At 40.0% G+C, this 22,817-nt stretch overlaps 1 protein-coding gene across 2 annotated transcripts in view; it reads right to left on the reverse strand.

The window, feature by feature from the left end:
* CACHD1 (cache domain containing 1) overlaps positions 1–22,817 on the reverse strand; it is a 217,427-nt gene that overhangs the window by 31,997 nt on the left and 162,613 nt on the right. For both annotated transcript variants that reach the window (XM_029229043.1, XM_029229041.1), the window contains exons 8-14: positions 20,218–20,367; positions 15,129–15,362; positions 10,688–10,837; positions 9,927–10,050; positions 9,013–9,130; positions 5,117–5,285; positions 270–412 (exon numbers count right to left, since the gene is read on the reverse strand). In XM_029229043.1, the coding sequence (XP_029084876.1) occupies positions 270–412; positions 5,117–5,285; positions 9,013–9,130; positions 9,927–10,050; positions 10,688–10,837; positions 15,129–15,362; positions 20,218–20,367 (1,088 nt within the window). The remainder of the gene's footprint in view (positions 1–269; positions 413–5,116; positions 5,286–9,012; positions 9,131–9,926; positions 10,051–10,687; positions 10,838–15,128; positions 15,363–20,217; positions 20,368–22,817) is intronic.

Genomic DNA, 22,817 nt, shown 5'->3' on the forward strand with positions numbered 1-22,817 from the left:
GTCTCTAACTCACACCCCCCTACCAAGAAAGCCCCTAGTGCATCTAAGGCCTTAAAGAGATTCTTCATCTGGCCCATAGGGCTTCTTAATCCATCAGAAGGGTCCTCGCCGGCCAGCCTCCCCTGGGCCACACACTCTGCCTTTCTGGCTCTCCAGCTGAGAGGCACAGATCCAGAGCTCGGCTTCCCACTTCAAAGGTTCCCTACCAGAACCCCCTCCCAGGCCTGTGGAGGGGTGCAGCAGAAGTGCAGCCCCGGGACAGCACTCACTTTGAGCCCCGGGTTAGCAATGAGGCGGGTGTTGTCGCTGAGATAGGCTGTGTAGTGTTCCACCATGCGCTTTGTCTCCGGCTGGCTGAGGTGCTCATAGGGGGAGGAAAAGCTGCCAGCAGACAGCATGACGGTTGGACTTTCTGAGAGAGAAGGAAACAAAGCAGGCCTGAGAACACGGAGCCTGCATCTCAGGCCCAAACAAAAGCATGGCTAAGGCTCTGCCCATCTGTCAGCTGTGGTGGCTTAAAAGTCCTCCCTAAGGAAAGCAAAGAACTCCACACTGGAAGGAGCTGGGAAAGAAAAAAGTCAGATCCTCTCCCTGCAGGGAGCTTACAGTCCTGAGCGAACCTAAAGAGATACAAGAGCTGAGAATGACAAATAGTCAACGCATCTTAGGTCTACATATAATATCCTACACTTATTACGGTCGAGGAGGCAGCATGTGACACGGAGCCAGACTGGGCTGAGCCTGGGCTCTACCATTTCCTGGCTGTGTGATGCTGGGAAAGTCGTAATACATGTGATGTTTTTATCATCTGCCAAGTGGGGGAAATAGCAGCGCCGGCCTTATAGAGCTATGGTACTATACTAGTTAATGTACACAAAGCAAACGATTTCATAAATGTAAAGTATGTAGAACAGAGCTTGCACAACTCAAGTGCTTCTGTGAGTGTTAACTCTTATTGTTCACATTAGAAGAAGGAAAAACGGAAGAGTGGAGTCGATGCAAAAATCAACTAAAAAAATTCTTCTCGCAGACGGGGACAGCCAAACATGGCATAAACAAAATCTATGGAAACAACGGAGTAGTTAATATACACATATTTAATTGTTGGTCTTATCTAAGAGGAAAAGCCCAGTTCTCTGTTTACGACAGAAATCCTTGCAATGAATTACATTTTGAAACAAAAACACTACATCTCTGTCTCTGAAATTCTACTCTTCAATCGTATATTTTTAAAAGCATTAGAAAGCACTATCACATGTCCTATCTCATTTAAATCTGTGGGTCCTTTTCTTTTCCTTTGTTAGTCCTCACTCACAGTGTTTTGTTTCCTTGTGGCCTGGTTATCTCTGACTGGACACTGTACTTAACAAATTTGTAGGAAATGCTGAGTCTTAACAGGATGGGAATATCTTCCTCTAGAAAGGATATTGCATCTTGTGCTACACACCAAGATGAGGCAGGAGATGGTAAGGTGGAAACAGTTACCAATAAGGAGACAGGATACTGGCCTAAGTGCTATACGGGGAGACTTTGGTATTCAACAAGTCCACGATGAGTGAGCGCTTGAGGTTCCTTAGACAACTCAGATGACAGGAATCCCATGTCAAGGGCTGATTTAGTTCCATTTCACCTTTACCCTAAAGATATAGTCCTTTGGGAACTCTGCTAAAAGCATGTATGTGTGTGTGGAAGGGAGGAGTTTCCTTGTGAGTCTTCTCCTTTTGAGAACCTTGGATTTGATTTTGGCCTCTCTTCCTAGCCCTGAGCAGCTACCTAAAGCACAATTTCACAGTTGTTTCTTCTGTATTGATAAATATGTACACTGTAAAAGCAGCTTTAGGGGTTGGCTTCCTTCTCTGTGTTCTTATATTCTCCTAGACTTAGGTCCACTACCGATTAGGTTAGTTCTCTGATACTTTTCAAAAAATTTAAGAAAGGTTCCATCCAGGATTTTTGGTTGAACCCAGCAGGATGGGTCAGAATTACCTAGTCTTCCTTTACCAGAAGACAATGCTTCCAGTAATGCTATGTCTCCTTTAACTTTCATATCATCATGGTATAACTTGGGAGTTATTATTATATGCATATCAAGGAGAAGAAAGCCAGAGGCTTAAAAAAGTTAGGTTGCCTAGCAGTGAATTCATGTGTATATACTCATGGGGTCCTCCGTGCAAGGATGTGCCAGAGAGAGAGGACTGTCCTGGAACTCAAAGAGCTTAGGAACCAATTGGAGAGACAAGGATAAAGAAAAAAGAGGAAAACAACAATACTGGAACAACACAATAATATAAAAAATGTCTCAGGGACAAAAGAGTTGGGCCAGAGGAAGGGAAGGACAGACAACTTGGGGAGTGGGCCTTTCCTGTAGTGACATGGATTGAAGGAGAGAAAAAACCAATATATAGGACCCAAAGCTTTACGGTCAGGAGCTAGACACATAGCTCTAATTTACATAAGATACATAGTACTTATATACATACTTGTGTACTTAATTGCACTGGATGATATACTCTTTTAAAATTCCTCTTTGCCTCTTTGTGTACCAAGAAAGACAATGTCCCCTCCTTCAGCCCTCTTGAAGGGAGCTCTGACGTACATTTAATACCTTGCCTCAAAATCCCCATCATCAATGAAATTAGATGGAAACCACTTATTTGCCATTGTTTCCCTTATTTTCCATTTCTTTTGAAAAATATTTCAATTATCCTGCTTCATTTTCATTACCAACTGCTACTAAACTTCCCTTGGTGACTTCTCCACACATTGTCCTGGGGGGAGTTCTATGGCCAAAGTGAAGTTGGGTGGTACAGTGGAAAGAGCACCCATTGAAAGTCAGACACTGGCATAAGGTCTGTCTGTGTGCCCCAGGATCAGCCCACTAGTCCTATGTAAAGTATGGGAGTTGATAAAGCTCTACGTTTTCTGGGCATCTCTGTGAGGCAGCACTGTCCAGCTGAAATACAACGCAATTCCCAATTGTAATATAAAATTTTCCAGTAGCCACATGAAGAAAAGCAAAACCAAAGAGGTTAAATTAATTTTACTAGTATATTTTATAGATGCCAATATATCCAAAACATTATCACTTTAACATGTAATCAATACAAAAAATTAAGCATGTATTTTATACTTACAGTAAATCTCAACTTGGTCTAGTCACATTTTAAGTCCTCAAAAGCCACATGTGGCTAGTGCCTACCATATTGGACAGTGTAGCTATGAGCGATTATCCAAAGGAAATAAAAAATCTAGGCTTGAGCTTTTTTCTCATCAAGAAAAACTGCTGCACTTCACTGTCTCAAATTTTAAAAGAATGACCTTGTAAATCAACTATACTTCAATAAAATTTTTTTTAAAAAGAATAAAAAAATAAAAATAGTGACCTCATTTGCACCAGCAGTAGTGTAGTACTGTTTAGCTTCTTCCCACAGTGGCTAAGGGAATCATGCATATCTTAGCTTTCCTGTAAGCATTTCTTTTTTTTTTTTTAAAGACAACTCTTTTTTTTTTTTTTTTTTTGCTTGCATTGGATCTTCGTTGCTACATGTGGGATTTCCCTAATTGTGGTGAGCAGGGGCTACTCCTCGTTGCAGTGCATGGGCTTCTCATTGCGGTGGCTTCTCTTGTTGAGGAGCACGGGCTCTAGGCTCGTGCGCTTCAGTAGTCACGGCACGCGGGCTCAGTAGTTATGGCTCATGGGCTTAGTTGCTCCACGGCATGTGGGATCTTCCCAGACCAGGGCTCGAACTCGTGTCCCCTGCGTTGGCAGGTGGATTCTTAACCACTGCACTACCAGGGAAGTCCTCTGTAAGCATTTCTCAAAAATATGAATTAAAGGACATACATACTCTTTTGTATAGAAACAGAAGGCACCCCCCCTCCTCACAAACCTAAATGACAACAAACAAACAATGTAAAATCCAAGTTGCCATCCCTGGCCCTCTCCAAGTTGTCCACACCACTGGAGTGTGTCATAGATGAGACTACTTAGGCTGCCTACTCTCTTGATCTCATATCCAGGCAGAAACTCTATAGGATGGAATTCAAAAGAGAAACCCAAACACAACTGCTCTCATTTGGAACCTAGAGACTGCTGACTTCTATCTTTGATCCTCTTCCCACCTGTGCCCCCTCTATTCAGTTTTCCAGTTGTCTAATGATTCTTATTCACTTTTTGAACCCTAAGTATTTTCAACACTGAAAAAGAGAATACTTGTTTTAAAGTACTGTGACTACACTGTGATGTACTGACAACATACACCATGGATGCCTAGTATGTGCCTTGCACATGGCAGCATGCAATAAAAGGGGCAAATCAGGCATGGGAGAAGCATGAGCCACATCTCAGCCTTGCTACTTTCTGTGTTACCGTGGGAAAGTTACGTGTTTCAGTAAAACTCAAACAGCCTCATCTGTAATAGTTCAACTCAGATGATGAATGTAAAGTACCGGGCACAGAACACACGTAAATTCCCTTTTGCTTCCTTTGAATTATTTGCCTATCTCCTGAGCTCTTTTCAAGCAGGGACCTGTGACAGATACAGATATGCTATATAGATATATAGGTATGCTACCCTTAGACCCTTTACCATTTCTCCACCTCCTGCCTTGCATCCCTATATCTGTGTGCTTGCCTCTAGTGGGCCATACCTGTCACTCTCCTTGATGGACATTTTTTGGGCTGCTAAAACCTCTTTGTCCAGCACTAGCAGAAAGTTGAAAGTGACTAAGGAATACAAAAGTCCAGCTCCCTTTCTTGAGTCTGGGCAAACTCTGCGATGTAATTTGCACTCCAAAGCCCCTCACAGGATTAGGCTGAGGCTGGAATGTCACTTAAAATCAGACTCTTGCTTGCTTTCTCCTCCTTCCTTATCCTGTTTCCTTCACCTCCTCCCTAGTTTCTTCTGAGAGTTCATCCTTAACAAATCACCAACGCACAAATCTTCATCTCAGTGTCTGACGGAGAACCTGATACCAGGCAAGGCCTCAAATTGTTTTTACATTTGCCTCCCCACACTGGCACTGCAGGTATTCAACATCTTAATTCAAACTGATACTCATGGTGAGCTGCTGTGAGGAAGACCACAAAGGAAGCTGAGAAGCGCCAGGGCTTTACCTAGCGTGGCCAGCTGTTTGAAGTGGAGGCAAGCGCTAGGCTGGCCCAGGAGGTCCAGCCGGTGGTACAGCAGCTTGCTGCTGGGGACAGTGTTGAGGTTCTTCAGTTGTTTGACAGGTATTTCCGGTTGTATCACCACAATACAGAGAATGAAGGAAGTGTCTTGCACCTGGAAAAATCAAGAAAGAAGTTCTAATACAGAAAATGAAAGTTCCAGGGGAAAGCGACTTTGCCTACATTATTTTCTGCTCTCTCTGTCTTCTACTCCACATAGAAAAACATTTGATGAGTGAAGGAAAGACATGGAGATGGGGTAGTAGAAAATGGCTCTAGCAAAAGATTACATTTTCTAATTTTTATTTTCCTTTCTGATCGAGGGAAATTAATGAATGTAACAGAAAATTATGGAGCTAATGAAGGGATCAGAAAATAGTTCCTTTGAAACAGTACCTACTCCTAGTCCTCTTTTGCTTATTTAAGTTAATGGATACAAGCTGGGACACGGCATAAGAACACAAAACTTATTTCTGTTTGGGTTTGAAATGCATTTTAAAATATACAGTTGGTTTTGAAATGACTGTTCCGAGAATTGACTACTTTAAACGCCAATGATAAATCCATATAACACAGCCCATCCAGAATCTGGTTTACTCATTCTATTCCCAAAGAACGCTTTCTTTGCTCTTGGTTGGAGGTGACTAGGATCTCAGACTCATGAAAAGCGCAAATCCTAGAGCTCCCTTGCAAGGCTGGACTGACTTGTCCTTTCAGACAAGGAAAGGCAAGTGTGCTGTAGCTTGGCCTCATTTACGCTCCTATGTAGAGACAGGAGTACTTTCAAATTCATTTTGCTCCTACTAACGGATGCTTGAATACAATTTGGTGGGGAAAATGACCACTAATGAGTCAAAAGCCAAGTCAAACTACTTAGTTCCAGCTCCTTGACTTAAAAATACAAGAAAGCCAAACTTCTCTAAGTCCATTATATTAAGAGATAAACAGAATCTATTTAAAAGATGGTTTGTAAATAAATGAAAAGAGTGATAACCAGATAAGTCAGAACTAAAGATGGTCAGAACCAAAGCAGCTCAAAGGATTTACTTAACGATCAAGGAGAAATTTTTTAACTAGGCAGGTTAGAGTTCAGAGTAATGTAGGATTTATGAGGATGGTTGCAGAATCTTTTTAAACACAGGGGAAATTTGCATCTTCCTGGAATTGCTTTCAAGTACCGCTGCCAAGGATATTCAATTAGATTAGCAAACTTAATCCTCTTCCTCCACCCAACAAATTAGAGAGTGACAGAGTGTTCTGAAGTGGCATTTACTACTTCCCCTCTTCCCATCTCACACAGTCATCCTTTGAGTTTGTTTCCTGTGTTGCATGTTCTAAGGAACCAAAAGGCAAAAACTTTACCAGAATGACCAGAATATAGTTTTATAATTGGGTCAATTCTGTAAGAGAGGAAAAAAAAATTACGCTAAGCATCTAAATGCAACACTTTATAAATAGTTTTTAGCTGGAAAGGAAAACAGATTTCAATACAGGTCTTCTTCTTATTGTGTTCTTAGCGGAAAAAACAGTCTTTGCAAGAAAGAGCTATGTATAACATATCTAGAAGAGCTCTCCATGACTGGGGAGTGGTTTTTTTCACTGACTGTCCATGGGATTCATGGTTTGAAGTGAACCGTGACCGTGTAACACAGGAATATTGCAATACCTTCTGATGGTCAATAGTTCCTTCTGTCACAGCATGGAGCCTCATATGCTCAAAGATGGGCTGGGGTTACACAGTGACAGAGTAGTAATCTCTTAATACTGCTAACGTAATCTCTCATTTTACCTTTAAATTAATTCAGTGAAAAAATCCACCAGTACCTGCTATATCTACAGATGCTAAGCAGTTTAACCTATTATTATCAACATAAACTAAATCTATTTAAATTATATTTAGTAGAAGAATCCATTTTATTTCTGAGGACAAGAAGAGTACCTATTTACCCCTCCCTCCAGTGTTACTAAAAAAAGCTTAAAAATACTTATTCTTATTCCTGGGGAACCAGGCAAGCCTTTTTAACTTCAGTTTCATTATTTGTTACCTCTTTAATTTTTCACTTAATAGTGATGTTCTTAACAATTTCAGAACTCTGAGTAAACTAACACTTCTACCTCAAGTGACTACATGATTATATCCATTTGGCTAAGTAGAGTAGCCAGAATTTACCTGTATGACTGAAGAAAGACCATCTTAAGAAGGTAATACTTCTTTCCAAAATGTTAACACTAGGTTTATTTACGGTACGAAGAAGGTCTTAAAATGCCTCCATTTCCTTCTTTCTCTTTTAATGCCAACAAACACTAATATAGATATTTTCCCAGGATATAACTGTAATTGCTTTCAATCAGGATATACCGTAAGATAATAAGATAAGCAATCTCCAATTTCAAATATAAAAGTATTCTTCAATTCAGAATTCTGGTATCTGGCTCACTCTTTCTGATGTGAAAAATTAAGCAATTAGACGTTATTTAATAATTGTATAATTGTAAAAATAAGGGCAGATGGTGCAATCATTCTCAAAAAAATTCCTGAAAATGAGCTGACTCAGGGAGTTTCAAAATAGACTTTGACCTTTTTCAAATCTGCATTATCAGTAAAATATCAATAGAATTAGGCTTGTAAACGTGTTTCTCAATTGGTTTTATTATTTTGTTTAATTTCATTTCCATTTTAGAAATTACCCTTGCCACACGATGCTTTAAAAACCAAACAGAAAGGTCAGAGGAGAGTCACGTCTGAAGGTGTGTTGGCTACTCCTAATTCCTGTCATTCCTATGCAGACGCTGTACAGAGTTGTTGAATTCTCTGCTTCTACCACTAAGCTGGATGCTCTATGAGGGCAGAGGCAATATCATTCTTCTTTATTCTTCTTAGTTCATAGTCAATGTTCAACAAGCAGTTTTTAAATGAATGAATAAACAGATCCATTTGGAGTCAACAACAGGTAGAACAGCAGATATGGTCCTCCAAGAGAATCTCAAGTATGACTGCATTTTAAGTTTAATGATTAATATTTGATGATAAAAAAAATCAAAGTCCACTATTCTTTTAGTCAATTACAGTATTTAGGGCCCCATAATAGCATTATTATGCTATGCTTGGAAGAGGGACTAAAGGACAAAAACATAAGTAAGATGGACAGTGTGTGTCAGATTCTATTTCTCTATGATTCTTCAAGGCCTAGTATCTGAACGAGGCTAGTGAAAGAAAGCTGAAGTGCATGCCACAGGTACGGCTACACTGTCCATCTGCTTGTGACACGTGGGAATAATCCACATTCTAATCTAAACCTTTCTTTTCCTTGGCATCAACAGAGGACATTTATGGTTTCATATCTCCTTTTCAACTCCCAACTTCCGCAATATGAGTTGAAAATGATAAAAACAAAACTGGACACAATCTAAATGTGTATTAACAGGAGACTGTTAAAAGAAATTTCACCCGTCTATGTAATGCAATACTACAGAGCCATTAAAGTTGTGTGCACACGCACATACACACACAGAGATACATGCTTGTGTGTGAATAGTGATTTTCTGGAAAATGATCAAAGTGGTTACCTCTGGGAGATGGGAGGTAAAAGTCAGGAGGGGAAAGGGCAGAGGTCACTTTTTTAGTTTTTATATGGCTTGATTTATTCATCATGAACAATGACTGGTTTTATAAACAAAAAAGGAAAAAAATATACAAAATTTCTGTGGAATCTCTTCTTTTTTCCAATCACTTTAAAACTGATTAGTAAACTTTGTCAGACCGATGTTCCCTACAATTCCCGTATGAGGAAGAACGCAGCACCCCACAGCTCCTCAGGCAAAGGAGGCTTCCTCTCACTCACCATCTTCCAGGCATAGCTAACGTTGTAGGCCTCCTTTCCAGTTTCTCTCAGCTTGTTTATGTGCCAGGACAGGGATGAGTTCACAGGGACTGCGATAATCTGGCTGCCCAGAGGGAGGCTGCGTTGGCAAACAATGCAATACTTCAGGTAAATGATAAAATGAAGCACTTAATTAAAGGCTGGGAAGATGCTGTGAGTCAATGACCACCTCCTGATTTTGAAAAGCAATGAAGCTCATCACTTTTGAAAGAGATAATGTGAGATTTTCAATTTTGTAAAAGCATTCTGTCAGCTCTGCACCAAAAACATTCCTTACTCTCTACCCTGCCCCCCAGTTGTAATTCTTTCCAGAGACCAACTTGTCTCAAATCACTCAGTCATTAATTTACAACCAATGAGCACAAAGACCCATTTCTCTATAGGTTACCATCTGCCAAAATAATGTATCACGGTGGGAAAAAATCCAATCTGTTCCTTATTTCAAGAGAAAACGTTGTATATGATTGTGCTGTCAACTTGGAATGGACGCTACTTTGCCAAGCTATTTTTTGGCATGCTCTGGAGCTGGTCCTCAACTTAACCCTCTTATTTTGCCAAAATTTTTCCACTTGATATAACTGGAGCCTTTTAAAAAACGAGATAAGATATATCTGATTTTACAACTAAAGGCAACATGAACATAAGAATTTGATTTACAAGACATTTCCCCCCAATAATAGTTCTGAGAGATCTTACCTGTTTTACAAAGTAAACAAAATTTTGGCTACGATCCTTATATTAAAAATTACACTTTTGATACCATTAAAATAATTTGTACACTTGTTTTATATCCTATTATAAACACTCGTATTTGACCTCAATGGATCCTATTCTCAGAGAAAAACAAAATACTACGACCCTCATCTTTTCCTTACCTTAGGATATTTTGCCGAACCAACTCAAATTTGGGGATATTTTCATAATGGATGATATCAGTATGAAGGGGGGGTTCCGACAGTAAATATGGCCTGGTAAGAGATGGGTGCATAAGGGTATACCCTGAAATAAGAAAACAAAAACGCATGCTATGAGAAACATGTCGTAGGAAGTACTGATTCTGATAAAAGTGCCCAGCACAAGTTTGAAATACGGGATACTCTGGGATGGCTGCCCGACACTCAATTTCTCAGTCTGTAACTCACCAGTCCAATAAAAAACTGAACTTATTTTATGTGTTCTTGCATGAAACTCTGGAAGTGTAGCAAGACACCTTAAATTATCGGACATCTGCCTCATCAAGAGTATTTTTGAGGTGCTGGTCATTTGGTTTTCGTTTCATAAAATATTCTAATCTATCACATAAACTTTAATGCCAGTAAATGTAAAGAAAACAATATAGACCAAAAAAGGATCCAAAGGATCACATTCTATGTGTCATTCAATCCTCAAGTCTAATTTCCTGATGTTACAAAATAACCGTTACCTATCTCTCAACACAACACAGAAACAAATGCATAATTTTTAGATTCATTCTGCCATCGTTGAGGTGTTATATGAAATGTGAGTAGTCCTAGTCACACAGTTTTTCTACAAATACAATCATTTTCCTACTTTGTTAGTATCAGAATGTCTAGATGATTTTCTCCAAGATGCTAAAGAAATCATTCTTTCCTATGATTAGATTTTAGCAGATTACCTTTGTCATCTATGAGAAAAGTATAGGAAGCCAAAGAATCTTGGTAATACGTCACATCTTCAAGGATGTAAGCCAAGTTCACATCCACTCCTACAATTCCCAGAAGGAGGTTTCCAAAATAACAGGGTTTGCTCACAGTCATTATCAAACCTGTGGGTTAAAAACAAAAAATATTCAAAGGATGGCAGAAAAGGCACCGAACAAAGGCTGGCGCTGTACTCTAGGGAACTGTGGAGGCTACTATCAGACATCTCAATTTGCTCTGAAGAAAAGTTTTCCGTGTGATACAGTAACCGAGCACTGCCTTTGCAGACAGCATAAGGGAGTTAGAGTGTGAGGAAAATAGACTCTTTTGGGGGTTCAGGTATCTTAGTTAACTTAAATGGAGGGAATTTGTATATTTTGCACTATTTTTTCACCTAAAAGGATATGCTATTCCAGATCAGTGAAAGACATCAGCAACACTTAATACACATCATTCTACTCCCTGAAGTGAGGATGATTCAGTTGAACTTGAAAGACCACTGGACAAAGAATCTAAAATTCTGGGTTCTAGCCCAGCTGTGCCCCTTATGTATCATACATGTGACACTGGACATAACTTTGAGCCTTGGCCTTCATGTCTGTTTAAAGGACACAGTAGTGACTACCTTACTAATTTCTAGGGGTTGTTAAATGAAAGAGATTACGGATAAAGGAAAGCTTAGAAGGTACTATATTTTATTGATGAATCCTATCAAAAAACAGGAAGATGATGAGAAAAAAAAACCTAGAAAGGTACAGAATCTTATTATCTGACCACTTAGAAGGAGACACTAAAGTTCTAAAGGAATGTATTTCTAGTCACTTGGGCCAGGAGTTGGTAAATTTTATGTAAAGGGTCAGATAGTAGATATTTTAAGCATTGTGAGCCATATATTCTCTGTTGCATATACTTTTTTGTTTCTTTTCCAACAAAGCTTTAAATGTATAAAAACCATTCTTAGCTCACAGGCCATAGAAAAACAATAGGATAATTAGGGAAAGGGAAAAGCCAAGGGGAGGAAGATGTACAGAAGGAGAGGGCATGAATAGCGGTCAGTGTGTGGCCTCAAGCCCCAGGCCAGCTGGGCTGTCCTTCCAGTTCTGCTGCTGGGCTGGGCAAGTTGTTCCACCTCTCTGAATGCATCATTTTATGTAACACATGGGGAGCTGAGACAAAGTGATCTCTAGGACCCCAGCAATTCTATAACCCTATGGCTCTAAATGAAACTTAGAACAAAAAGATGGATCGTTTCTCTCCATCTAGCTCTTGTATTTTCCCGCACTTGATGACTCGTCCACGCTTTTGCAGCACATTAGAAAGCCTTTCTTCTATCAACACCAGGAAGGGGATTTGGATCTCTGAAGTCTTCTACAGAGAGAATCATGTCTGATGTCCACTGGAAGTATTACTGAGTTGTTGTGATTGCAAAGGCCAATTAAATGCATCACTTGGTAGGAAGAAGTGGATGCAACACTGAAAAACCTTGTGAAAAGTTATGCCCTGTTACAGGATAAGTAAGTTCGGGGATGTACAGCACAGGGACTATAGTTAACAATACAGTATTGCATATTTGAAAGTTGCTGAGAGTAGATCTTAAAAGTTCTCAACACAAGAAACACATTATTACTATGTGAGGTGGTTGGTATTAACTAAGCTTACTGGGGTCATTATTCTGCAATATATACATATATCAAATCATTATGTTGTACACCTAAAACTAATGCTATGTTGTATGTCAATTACATCTCAATAAGACAAGAAAAAATAAAAGTTATGCAATGTGTGCCTATTATAATTTCAAAAGCATTCTTTAAGTAGTCAACATTTAGAATGCTATCTATGGTTTTAAAACATTTTAAAAATAATAAGTAACTAAGATGGTTTTAAAAATGCATTTTGGAGGAGGTTTTTACTCAGGTATCCCTGGACAAAGGGGTTACAAGTGATGCGAGCAGCGCTGTGAGGGTCAGCAGGGAGACAGAGGTCACAGTCTGCACACCACATTCCCCTGGGTTTTGGTCTAAGATTAAAGCCATTTTCATAGAGTAGTAAAGTACAACAGAAATACTCGGAGACCACATGCTCACTTCAAAATTCTATTCTCCTCTGGACACACTGAGAGCAAGCCTGATAAAAGAAACGCAGTCTTACTTCTCAATTAGCAACTTCGACAGAAGACTCTTTATCCCATTGTGGTAAATAAAGTATGCTAAGCTCTTCCTACACTTAATGAAATACCCATACGCCCTCCCTACTTTAATTTAAAGCACACAGACTTGCATTTTAAAAGAAATATGTCCAGTAACTGATACTTGAATCTGTGGAGGTTTTGAATTAGAGCCACGTAAACCTGAGTTTCCCTAGACTCAGGGTCCCCTTGTCATGGAGCTAGAGGAGGTGTCACCCAGTAATTCTAGGGACTGAAGATACAAAGATGAAAATGACACACTCAGGTAAGGGAATGCAGCAGACCTGTAAACCAATCACTGAAACTCACTGCATAGGAGTCATAAAACAGGCCCTAAGGACTACACTTGGGAAAGCAGCTTTGCACATAATTTAATTTAATTTAAAGCATTCATGGCAGCTCTCTGGATGGTAGAGTAAATTTCAGAAAAGGTCCTACTCTGCCTGATACCACTAATGGTAAGAGAATTTGACAGCATAATCCTCTGTGCTTGTACAGGACTCAGTTTCTACATCTGTCTCAGTTCCTTTCACACAGAATTATCATGATTCATTGATCTGTTTTTCTCTTATCAGATTAAAATGCTTGTTGAGGGTGAGATATGTGCCTTGCCCATCACTGCCTGACACAATGCTTGACAGGCACTCAGTGACGCTGGTTAACACATTAAGGTCACTCGCATTTAAGACTTGACATTTCCCTACAAAAGGAAATAACTTTATCTAAAGATGGGAGTTTCTACTCTATACACATCTGTTGGCCCTGCCAGAACTAGGAAGGATAAAAAAATTGAGGTTAGCAGTAGCTATCATATTTCTTCCTTATAGAAAGAACATGTCTACCTACTTTCTAGAAAACACAGTCTCTATAAGGCTTATTACTTTTTATACATGAGTTTTCTCTGAATATCTATTTGTGAAAATTCCTAGTTAATGGAACATTAAAAACAAGATCTCATATGGTGATGCTGTCTGTCTAGTCACTAGCTGCCTCTTCAACCTTCTCTATCAAGAAAGAAGAGAGGGAAGGATGTGGGGGGAAAAAGATAAGCAAGAATATGAGGAGGAAAAGAAAAAAGCTGTATTTTTAGTGAGCACATACTGTTGGCTTGGCATTGTTCTAGATGCTTTACATATACTAGTGCATTTCATCTTCACAACTACTTTGATGGAAATATGATTTTTTCTACTTTAAATTTATTTATTTTTGGCTGTGTTGGGTCTTCGTTTCTGTGCGAGGGCTTTCTCTAGTTGTGGCAAGCGGGGGCCACTCTTCATCGCGGTGCGTGGGCCTCTCACTATCGCGGCCTCTCTTGTTGCGGAGCACAGGCTCCAGACGCGCAGGCTCAGTAGTTGTGGCTCACGGGCTTAGTTGCTCCGCGGCATGTGGGATCTTCCCAGACCAGGGCTCGAACCCGTGTCCCCTGCATCGGTAGGCAGACTCTCAACCACAGAGCCACCAGGGAAGCCCCGATTTTTTCTACTTTAAAGACCAAAAGTTTAATCATGTGAAGATGAAACACTTTACCCAACATCGTATTATGGGTAACTTGTGACATCAGGATAGTGATAACAATAATAGTAATAACAACACAAGTAAAATAATAAATAAATAAACAGCAGCCATCATTATTGAGAGGTATGCTGGGCAGTAATATAATCTTATAAACCTAATAACTCAAAGACTATTACATGAAAGATGTCATTACGTTTTGAACAGATAACCAGATGTGAATTAACAAGATTAAATACATTACCAAGGACAACAGCTAAGTGGTAGAGTGGGATTTGAAATCCTCTCCATGTCAAGCCTGTATCTATTTGACAGACATTGTGTTGCCTTGTCTTTGAGGCCGAATTCCAAGCACTTCTGACTTTTATTTACCACCTGCTATGCAAAGTTACTCCTTAGTTCCAAAATCCCTAACCTTTAGATATTGGGAAATCCTCACAAAGCTTCCCTAGTAGATGTACCCGTTATGTTGACTAAGGCTAGGGCAATGAGTTAAAAATAGGCCTGGGGATTTCTGCTCTAGAATACAGTGCTAACTGGACCCATGGCAGGAGGCTACACAATCCTCTGACCAGAGAAAGTGATGCCCACTCCCTTGCCTGCCCACACTCCCTAATGCTCACATGGTAAGTGTTGAACAACATTTAAAAGTTACTGTTTGACTCCTGTCCATTTCTTTCCCCCTTCCTTTAGTAGGAAGTTTTCTCCAAACTCACCGTCTCCCATCTCATCAGAGAAGGGGAGGCTAAAGACAGCTTCATCAATCATCCGGTTGGGAAGGTTGGTATAGAACCTGCCAACTGTGGTCTCCAGGTTACTCAGCTGGTTCAGCACCATCATGCTGCCCTTAATCACAGGCAAGGCTGTCCGGTCCAGCACGCCATACTTCCCTGAGTTCTGTTCAGCAAGATCTCTCAGAAAAGCCAGCTCTTTCAAACCAGTCACCCCATCTAAAATAAAAAGCCAAGGGAAGACAATGTAAAACAAAACAGTGGATATTCATATAATAACTCTGCCATTTAGATCTAATAAGGGTCTGGACGAGGTCTTGCAATGCCAAGGGGGTCTTTGCAGAGACAGTGTGGACTCAGGACACAGATACCAGTTCCTGCTGATGAACAAAGCTGGAGGCGTGATCTTTCCTCAAATAGTCAAGAGGGCAAAGGAATTCTTCAAAAGGCAATGATGAAAAACACATGAGTAAATAAAGGAACCCCATCCAGCAAGGATGTTCTTCCCTTAAAGTTTAATTATAAAATTTAAATTATTGTTCTGCATTTAATATTTGAAAGCAAAAGTAATGATTAACAAGTTTGCATTTAATTTAAATTAGTAGATGAAGTTGTAAGAGTTTTAAAGGATAGAGGTTTACCATTTCATTTCTTACCTCTTTGCCTATTAAACACTTGCCAAAGTCTCATGCAACTAAATGAAAGAATTATGGATTGTATTGAGTGGTGTCTCCAAACGCTGTTTCTTTAAGCTCATTTTAATTACAAATGTTTTCATGCTTTATATTGTTAGGATAATACTGGATTTGATTTATTTAGTATACTTTTTTTATGTTTAGAGTTTTAAATTTTTTGTAAAAGATTCAGGCATACTGGGCTGAATTGTTCTACAACATCTGTAATCTATAGCACAAAAATAAATTTAATAAACCTTTTTTAAAATTTTGGTTTGCTATTGTTGGAACACAGTCAAAAGGATTAGTAACTGGTCCCATATGGGTACCATTGTAAACAAATTCAAATGATTTCAGTCACTACTGAGATTCTACCAATGAGTTTTAAAAAGGTTTTGCCTCATGTTCTTGAACTGCTTAGTCATTAAAAAAATCTGAATAGTTCATGGTTCACCTACCTTAAGTGACTTTATCATTTCTAAATAGGAAGTATATATACTTCTAGCCTTGTAAGTCCATTTCTAAAGTCACGGCAAGATCTAATGGATATAACTTCTTTCTTCACACGCTGTATGTAAATAATTTGGATTTTGCTCCACTCAGACAATGCTAAAGGAAAGTCTGCATCAGATTATTGTTGCCTTTGCTTGACACAGAATTCACATGGGAGGTGAGTGGTAAACGACACTTACCTCCCATGTCTGGGAGTAAAAGACAACACAGAAGATGTGATCGATCCCTGATCTTAACACCCTTGATAAACTCACAGGGGCGAATGATAAAAGGAGACAACTTCAAGGCAATAAACACATTTCCTTTCTTTGTCATGCACTGCACAGCTCTTTCAAAATGTACAAGAAAAGTAACAAACAGGAACATCTACTAGACAAAGAAGCACACTAAAGGATATCAAAGATTGGGTTACTTTATATCACTCCATTTTTTAATGTCATTCCATCATGAAATGTTATGCAGGGGTGGCAGTAGAGTCAGTAGGGTGGCAGACTGGATTATTCTATCATCAATGTGGTCATGCTGGAAACTACATTTCCCACAATCCCCTTTCTTCTATGCTTCCAGGTTAAAGGTGGCCAAAAGTGAAGTGTTGTTAAGATTTAAGAGGTGAAGAGAGAGATGTTAAGAGACAGACATAGAGGAGCCAGAATGTTCCAGTCCGTCCCACTCTTCTGTTCTGTGTTCAGTTCCCTTTCCCAGCTGCTGGCATACTCACCAAGCGCAACCCCACTCCAGATGCTTCACTGAGAATTCACAGGGGTAGCAGCCATGAAAAGCCAACAACCTCTCATAGACTTCTACACCGGACCTCCCAAGCAGTCTTCTGTGTTCCTAGCCTCCAGAAATCCCTGCAAGTTCCAACTTGTTCACCCAGACCAGAGCTGGTTAATAACCTTTGAGTTGTCATTTCCTCTTTTTGCATCTCTACTCTTCCAGTTTCCCCCCATAATTGTGTACACTCTTCTTTTTTTAATTGGAGTATAGTTGATTTACAATATTGTGCTGGTTTCAGGGGTACAGCAAAGTGATTCAGTTATATACATATATATTTTTCAGATTATTTTCCATTATAATGAATATAGTTCCCTGTGTTATACAGTAAATCCTTGTTGCTTATCTATTTTATGTATAGTAGTTTCTATTTGTTAATCCCATACTCCTAATTTATCCCTCCCCCCCAAGCCCCTTCCCCTTTGGTGTGTTTTCTATGTTTGTGAGTCTGTTTCTGTTTTACATATAGATATGTATTATATATATAATACATAATATATATGTATAATTTTGTATTTTTTAAGATTCTACACATAAGTGATCTCATATTTGTCTTTCTTTGTCTGACTACTTCACTTAGTATAATATTCTCTAGGTTCATCCATGTTGCTGCAAATGACAATATTTCATTCTTTTTTATGGCTGAGAAATATTCCATTGTATATATACACCAAACCTTTTTTTTCTTTTAAACATCTTTATTGGAGTATAATTGCTTTACAATGGTGCGTTAGTTTCTGCTGTATAACAAAGTGAATCAGCTATACATATACATATATCCCCATATCTCTTCCCTCTTGCGTCTCCCTCCCACCCTCCCTATCCCACCCCTCTAGGTGGTCACAAAGCACCGAGCTGATCTCCCTGTGCTATGCAGCTGCTTCCCACTAGCTAGCTCTTTTACATTTGGTAGTGTATATATGTCCATGCCACTCTCTCACTTCGTCCCAGCTTACCCTTCCCCCTCTCTATGTCCTCAAGTCCATTCTCTACGTCTGCGTCTTTATTCCTGTCCTGCCCCTAGGTTCTTCAGAACCTTTTTTTTTTTTTTTAGATTCCATGTATATTACACCACATCTTCTTAAACTAATCACCTGTTGATGGGCACTTGGGTTGTTTCCATGTCTTGGCTATTATAAATAGCGCTGCTATGAACATTGGGGTGCATGTATCTTCGTGAATTAGAGTTTTTGTCTTTTCCAGATACACACCTAGGGGTGGGATTGCTAGATCATATGGTAGCACAAGTCTTAGTTTTTTAAGGAACTTCCATATTGTTTTCCACAGTGGCTGTACCAATTTACATTCCCACCAACAGTATACACTCTTATTCTGATAATAAATTTGTTGTACCAAAATTTTCATAGTGACTCTCCTTCCCTATTTGAATTGACAGAGTTAAGGGAATGTGTCAACCCTCGTGAACAATGTTCAGAGATATCTCTCAGAGAGGTGGAAAACTTGCAATGAGGACATATTTCAGGCTAGATTAAGGGGGAGAAAGAGAAAAGATGAGAATAGTTAGAGGGAAGTAACCAGAAGTTTCAAAGAATGGAATTATCAGGGGCACAGCAAGAGCACAAGATACTCCAGTGGGAAGATGTAGGTACAGTGAAGAGATGGGTGACAGCAAGAAAATTTCTTTACTCAGTATCTGCCTGGGAAGACCTTCAAATTGAATGGAAAAGACATGATCACTTCCTTTTATGTTTCCTTACTCCTGTACTATTGCATTTAATTCATCTGCCTTGTCTGTCTTCTTCACTGGGTCAAGGGCTTCCTGAAGACAGAGATTTTGTGTACTACAGCTCTAGGACCTCAGTGCACTATGTTGTATATGGCACATGCTCGATAAACACAACATATCTTGTATATTTATTATCACAGCAATCCTATGAAGACTTTGTTCTTTTCATTTTACAGATAAAACTGAGGCCCTCAAGAGATTAAGTAATTTGCCATAAGCCACATGGCTAGCAAATGGAGACTGAAACTGAGAACCTCTAGACATCATCCCCTGTGTTCCTCCAGGTGTATGCAGTCCACAAAAATATCTGCAAAAAAATCATGCTGGCCAAAACACAGATTCCCGGACCCCATCTAAGAGGGTCTGAGTACAAATTTGTACATACTGCCTGGGAGTCTGCATTTAAAAAATGAGTCTCTAATATATCCTTATCCCATTAAAATATGAGAACCAGTGTCCCTAAAGCCACCTGGTTCTGCATGGAAATCTGAAAGTGGATAGGGGAGATAAAAGCCCATAGGTGGGAAGGGCTGCTGGATCAAGACATGCTCTCTTAAAAGCAAGAGAATGGGGCCACTTTGAACACTGAGGAAAAGGGACCCAAAGAAGAGGACGAAGAGCTGTGTATTAACAGGTGGGAGGGACATGACACAGCAGAGAGGCTGGAAAATTGGGCTTTCATCACACTGGAGGATGGTTAAATTGCTGAAGGAAAAATAATGAGTGTTTCCTCAGATTTGCTAGTTTACTAAACCCTCTCACATATTGTCTGATTTAATAGCAACACAATCAACCTTAATGAGCACCTAGCAAGTGCCTGGCACCATCCTGGGTGCCTACCGTATGTCGGGGTTCACAATAACCCTGTCAAGTAGATAATTCTCATCTCCAATGACACAGCTAAGGAAGGGGAGGTGAAGAAAGTGTCACAAGAGGCTCCAGGTAGTGATTCCGCAGGGAAATGTGATATTCACAGTCCTGGTTATACAGAAGAATCTAGGTCAGTACTTCAGCTTCCTGCTCTTAAATCAATGAGATAAGTTAATAACCTCTACGCAGTATCAAAATCCAAGAATATGAGGAGAAGTGAAAAAAATGGAGCTGTACAGAATCTTGTGCAAGACCACATAACTGGTGACGGTTTAGAAATGAGCAGCTGGCCGGAGAGAGAGAGATGTAGAGACAGGGACATCCTAACACCCTGAGTACCCATGGGAGGTAGAGAAAGACAGGCTTGGGAAGGAATCTGCTTCTTATACCCTTCATCAAAGCACCCTGTGATGGTTCTTCGTTATTTCTTTTGAAAGCAGCATGCACTTAGACAGAACTTTCATCTGAAAGAAAAGAATCTCGAAACACTACCTACCGTTCATGAGGGCGTAGGTGAGAATCATTACGGAGTTGTTTAGAAAGCTATTTTCTTCACTGATGACACGGAGAGTCGCCTTTTTATCTTCTTCTGAAGAGTCCTTTGATGTAATGCCAGCAGACAGGTAAATGATGACCATGTCTGTATCTAAACAAAAACATGCAAACTGAATGTTACATCAGAGTCTGGCTAAAGGCAGCTACTCAGTTTCTCTTTCACTGGGCTTTCCTGCCTTGAGGACCTGCCCGGTCCACCGTTCCTACTCCTGCCCGTCTGATGCCGGGCTTTTGTCTTCTTGCCTCCGCTGCTCTTTCATCCTGCCCGTGGTGGGCCACGAGGCCTCATTTACCCAGTGTCAGGTAAGGAGATGTTCCTAATGAGTTTACCAGATCGAAGAAGGTGTGTTCCTTTAGGCATCTACAGTTGTGGTAATTTAGCCATCCTAAAGGGACATCTTTCCTGCCTTCTGAAATGGAGGATTCAGAACCTGATTTACCTTTTCCTTAGTGTCTCAGGGTCTTCCCCAGGAACACACATTTTTTGGGGAACTAGGCTTTACCAAAAAAAATTATTTATTTATTTTTGTTTGGCTCCGCTGGGTCTTAGTTGCAGCACACGGACTCTTTGTTGCTGCATGAGGGATCTTCATTGAGGTACGTGGGATCTTTAGTTGCGGCATGCAGGTTCTTTTAGTTGTGGCATGTGGGATCTAGTTCCCTGACCAGAAATCGAACCCAGGCCCCCTGCACTGGTAGCGTGGAGTCTTAACCACTGGACCACCAGGAAAGTCCCAGGACTAGGCTTTAAAATGGTGGTTCTGCCAAGGACTCCTGAGACATGTAAGGTTATCTGTCTCTATGCCAGGTAGTGCCAAAAACATTTTTGTTTTAAAACTCACCAGTGTAGGAAAGCAATAAAAGCATGGACATAGGAGCCCGGTTGCTTGTGTTCACATCCCAGCTGTGCCACTTTCAAGCTGTGTCTGGGTTGTTTCAGGCAGATTTCCTAACCTTTCTACACCTAAATGTCCTTATCTACAACAACATGGGGATAATGACAGTATTTATTTCACAGGGTTGCTGTGAGGATCAACTGGTTAATTTAAGAGTGAAAGCCAGACTTCCCTGGTGGCACAGTGGTTAAGAATCTGCCTGCTAATGCAGGGGCCACAGGTTCGATCCTTGGTCCGGGAAGATCCCACGTGCCACGGAGCAACGAAGCCCGCGAGCCACAACTACTGAGCCCGCATGCTGCAACTACTGAGGCCCATGCACCTCGAGCCTGTGCTCCACAAGAGAAGCCACTGCAATGAGAAGCCCGTGCACCACAACAAAGAGTAGTCCCTGCTCGCTGCAACTAGAGAAAGCCCGCACGCAGCCAAAAAATTTATTTTTTGGCCCAATGTAGCCAAAAAATAAATAAATAAAAAAATTAAATGTAAAAAAAAAAAAAAGAACATTAAAAAAAAAAAGGGTCAATTATAGTTTCAAAAAAGAGTGAAAGCCAAAGGGTGATGGTAAATAGAGGATAAAAGAGAAAAGAAAGAAACCTCAACACAAACAAAACAAAAACGAAACCCTCGCATTGGCCTGAAGTAGCACCTATGACTCTAGAGTAAACTGACTCTCCAACCAGGGCTAATGATTGGGAAGTCATTTTAGCTCAGGGTGAAAACTTCTTTCAAGTGGATTTACTCAAAAATAAAAGTGGTGCATTTCCTACCACTAAAGATGCAGAGGCTGAATGATGGCTTTAATGGAGGAAGGGAAGTAAGCCAGCTGGATTTTTATACTGTCTTTTTAATCTGAGATTCGCTGATTCAATATCTATTTTTAAGACAACCTACACAGACGTTTACCTTTTTATTGAGAAATAATGATTGATATGCTATATGCTTAATTCTTCAGGTTTTTATGGTTGTCATTTATCTGAGATTGCTTTAGAGTTACTGGGGTAGGCAACCTCCAGGTTGGTCCCCCAATGATTTCACTTCCTGATATTCACATCCCTGTGTGGTCTCCCTTTGAATGTGGACTAGATTTAATGACCGGCTTCTTGTGAACCGAATGCAGCAGAGGTCACAGGGCATCAAGAGATGGATTAGGTTACAGAAAGACAGTGGCTTCCACCTGTGTGCTCTCTCTCGGGGAAGCCAGAGAGCATGTTGTGAGCTATCCCATGGAGAGGCAAGGTACTGAGGCCTTCAGAATCGAATCTGCCAGCAACCATGTCAGTGAACTTAGAAGCAGACCTTTCTCAAGTTGAACTATGAGATGACAGCAGCTGTGGACAACAGTTTAACTGCAACCTCATGAGATACCTTTAGCCAGAGGCACCCAACCATGCTGTGCCCAGATTCCTGACCTACAGACACTGAGATAATAAATGTTTATTGCTTTAAGCCAGTGAGTGTTGGGTAATTTATTACCCAGGAATAGATAATTTAAAAAATTATCCTAACAATTATGAGGGTACAATGACAGAATTTTCTTCCGTTTGTAAATTTCCATTTTAGACACTGCAACATCCTTTATTATGCAGAATTGAATAATTACTACTAAGACTTAATATATAAGCAAGTCTTAAAGCTAATTTTG

Source organism: Monodon monoceros, unplaced genomic scaffold, assembly GCF_005190385.1.
Source record: "Monodon monoceros isolate NGI ecotype Baffin Bay Population unplaced genomic scaffold, NGI_Narwhal_1 Super_Scaffold_18, whole genome shotgun sequence".
In the NCBI taxonomy this organism is placed as follows: domain Eukaryota; kingdom Metazoa; phylum Chordata; class Mammalia; order Artiodactyla; family Monodontidae; genus Monodon; species Monodon monoceros.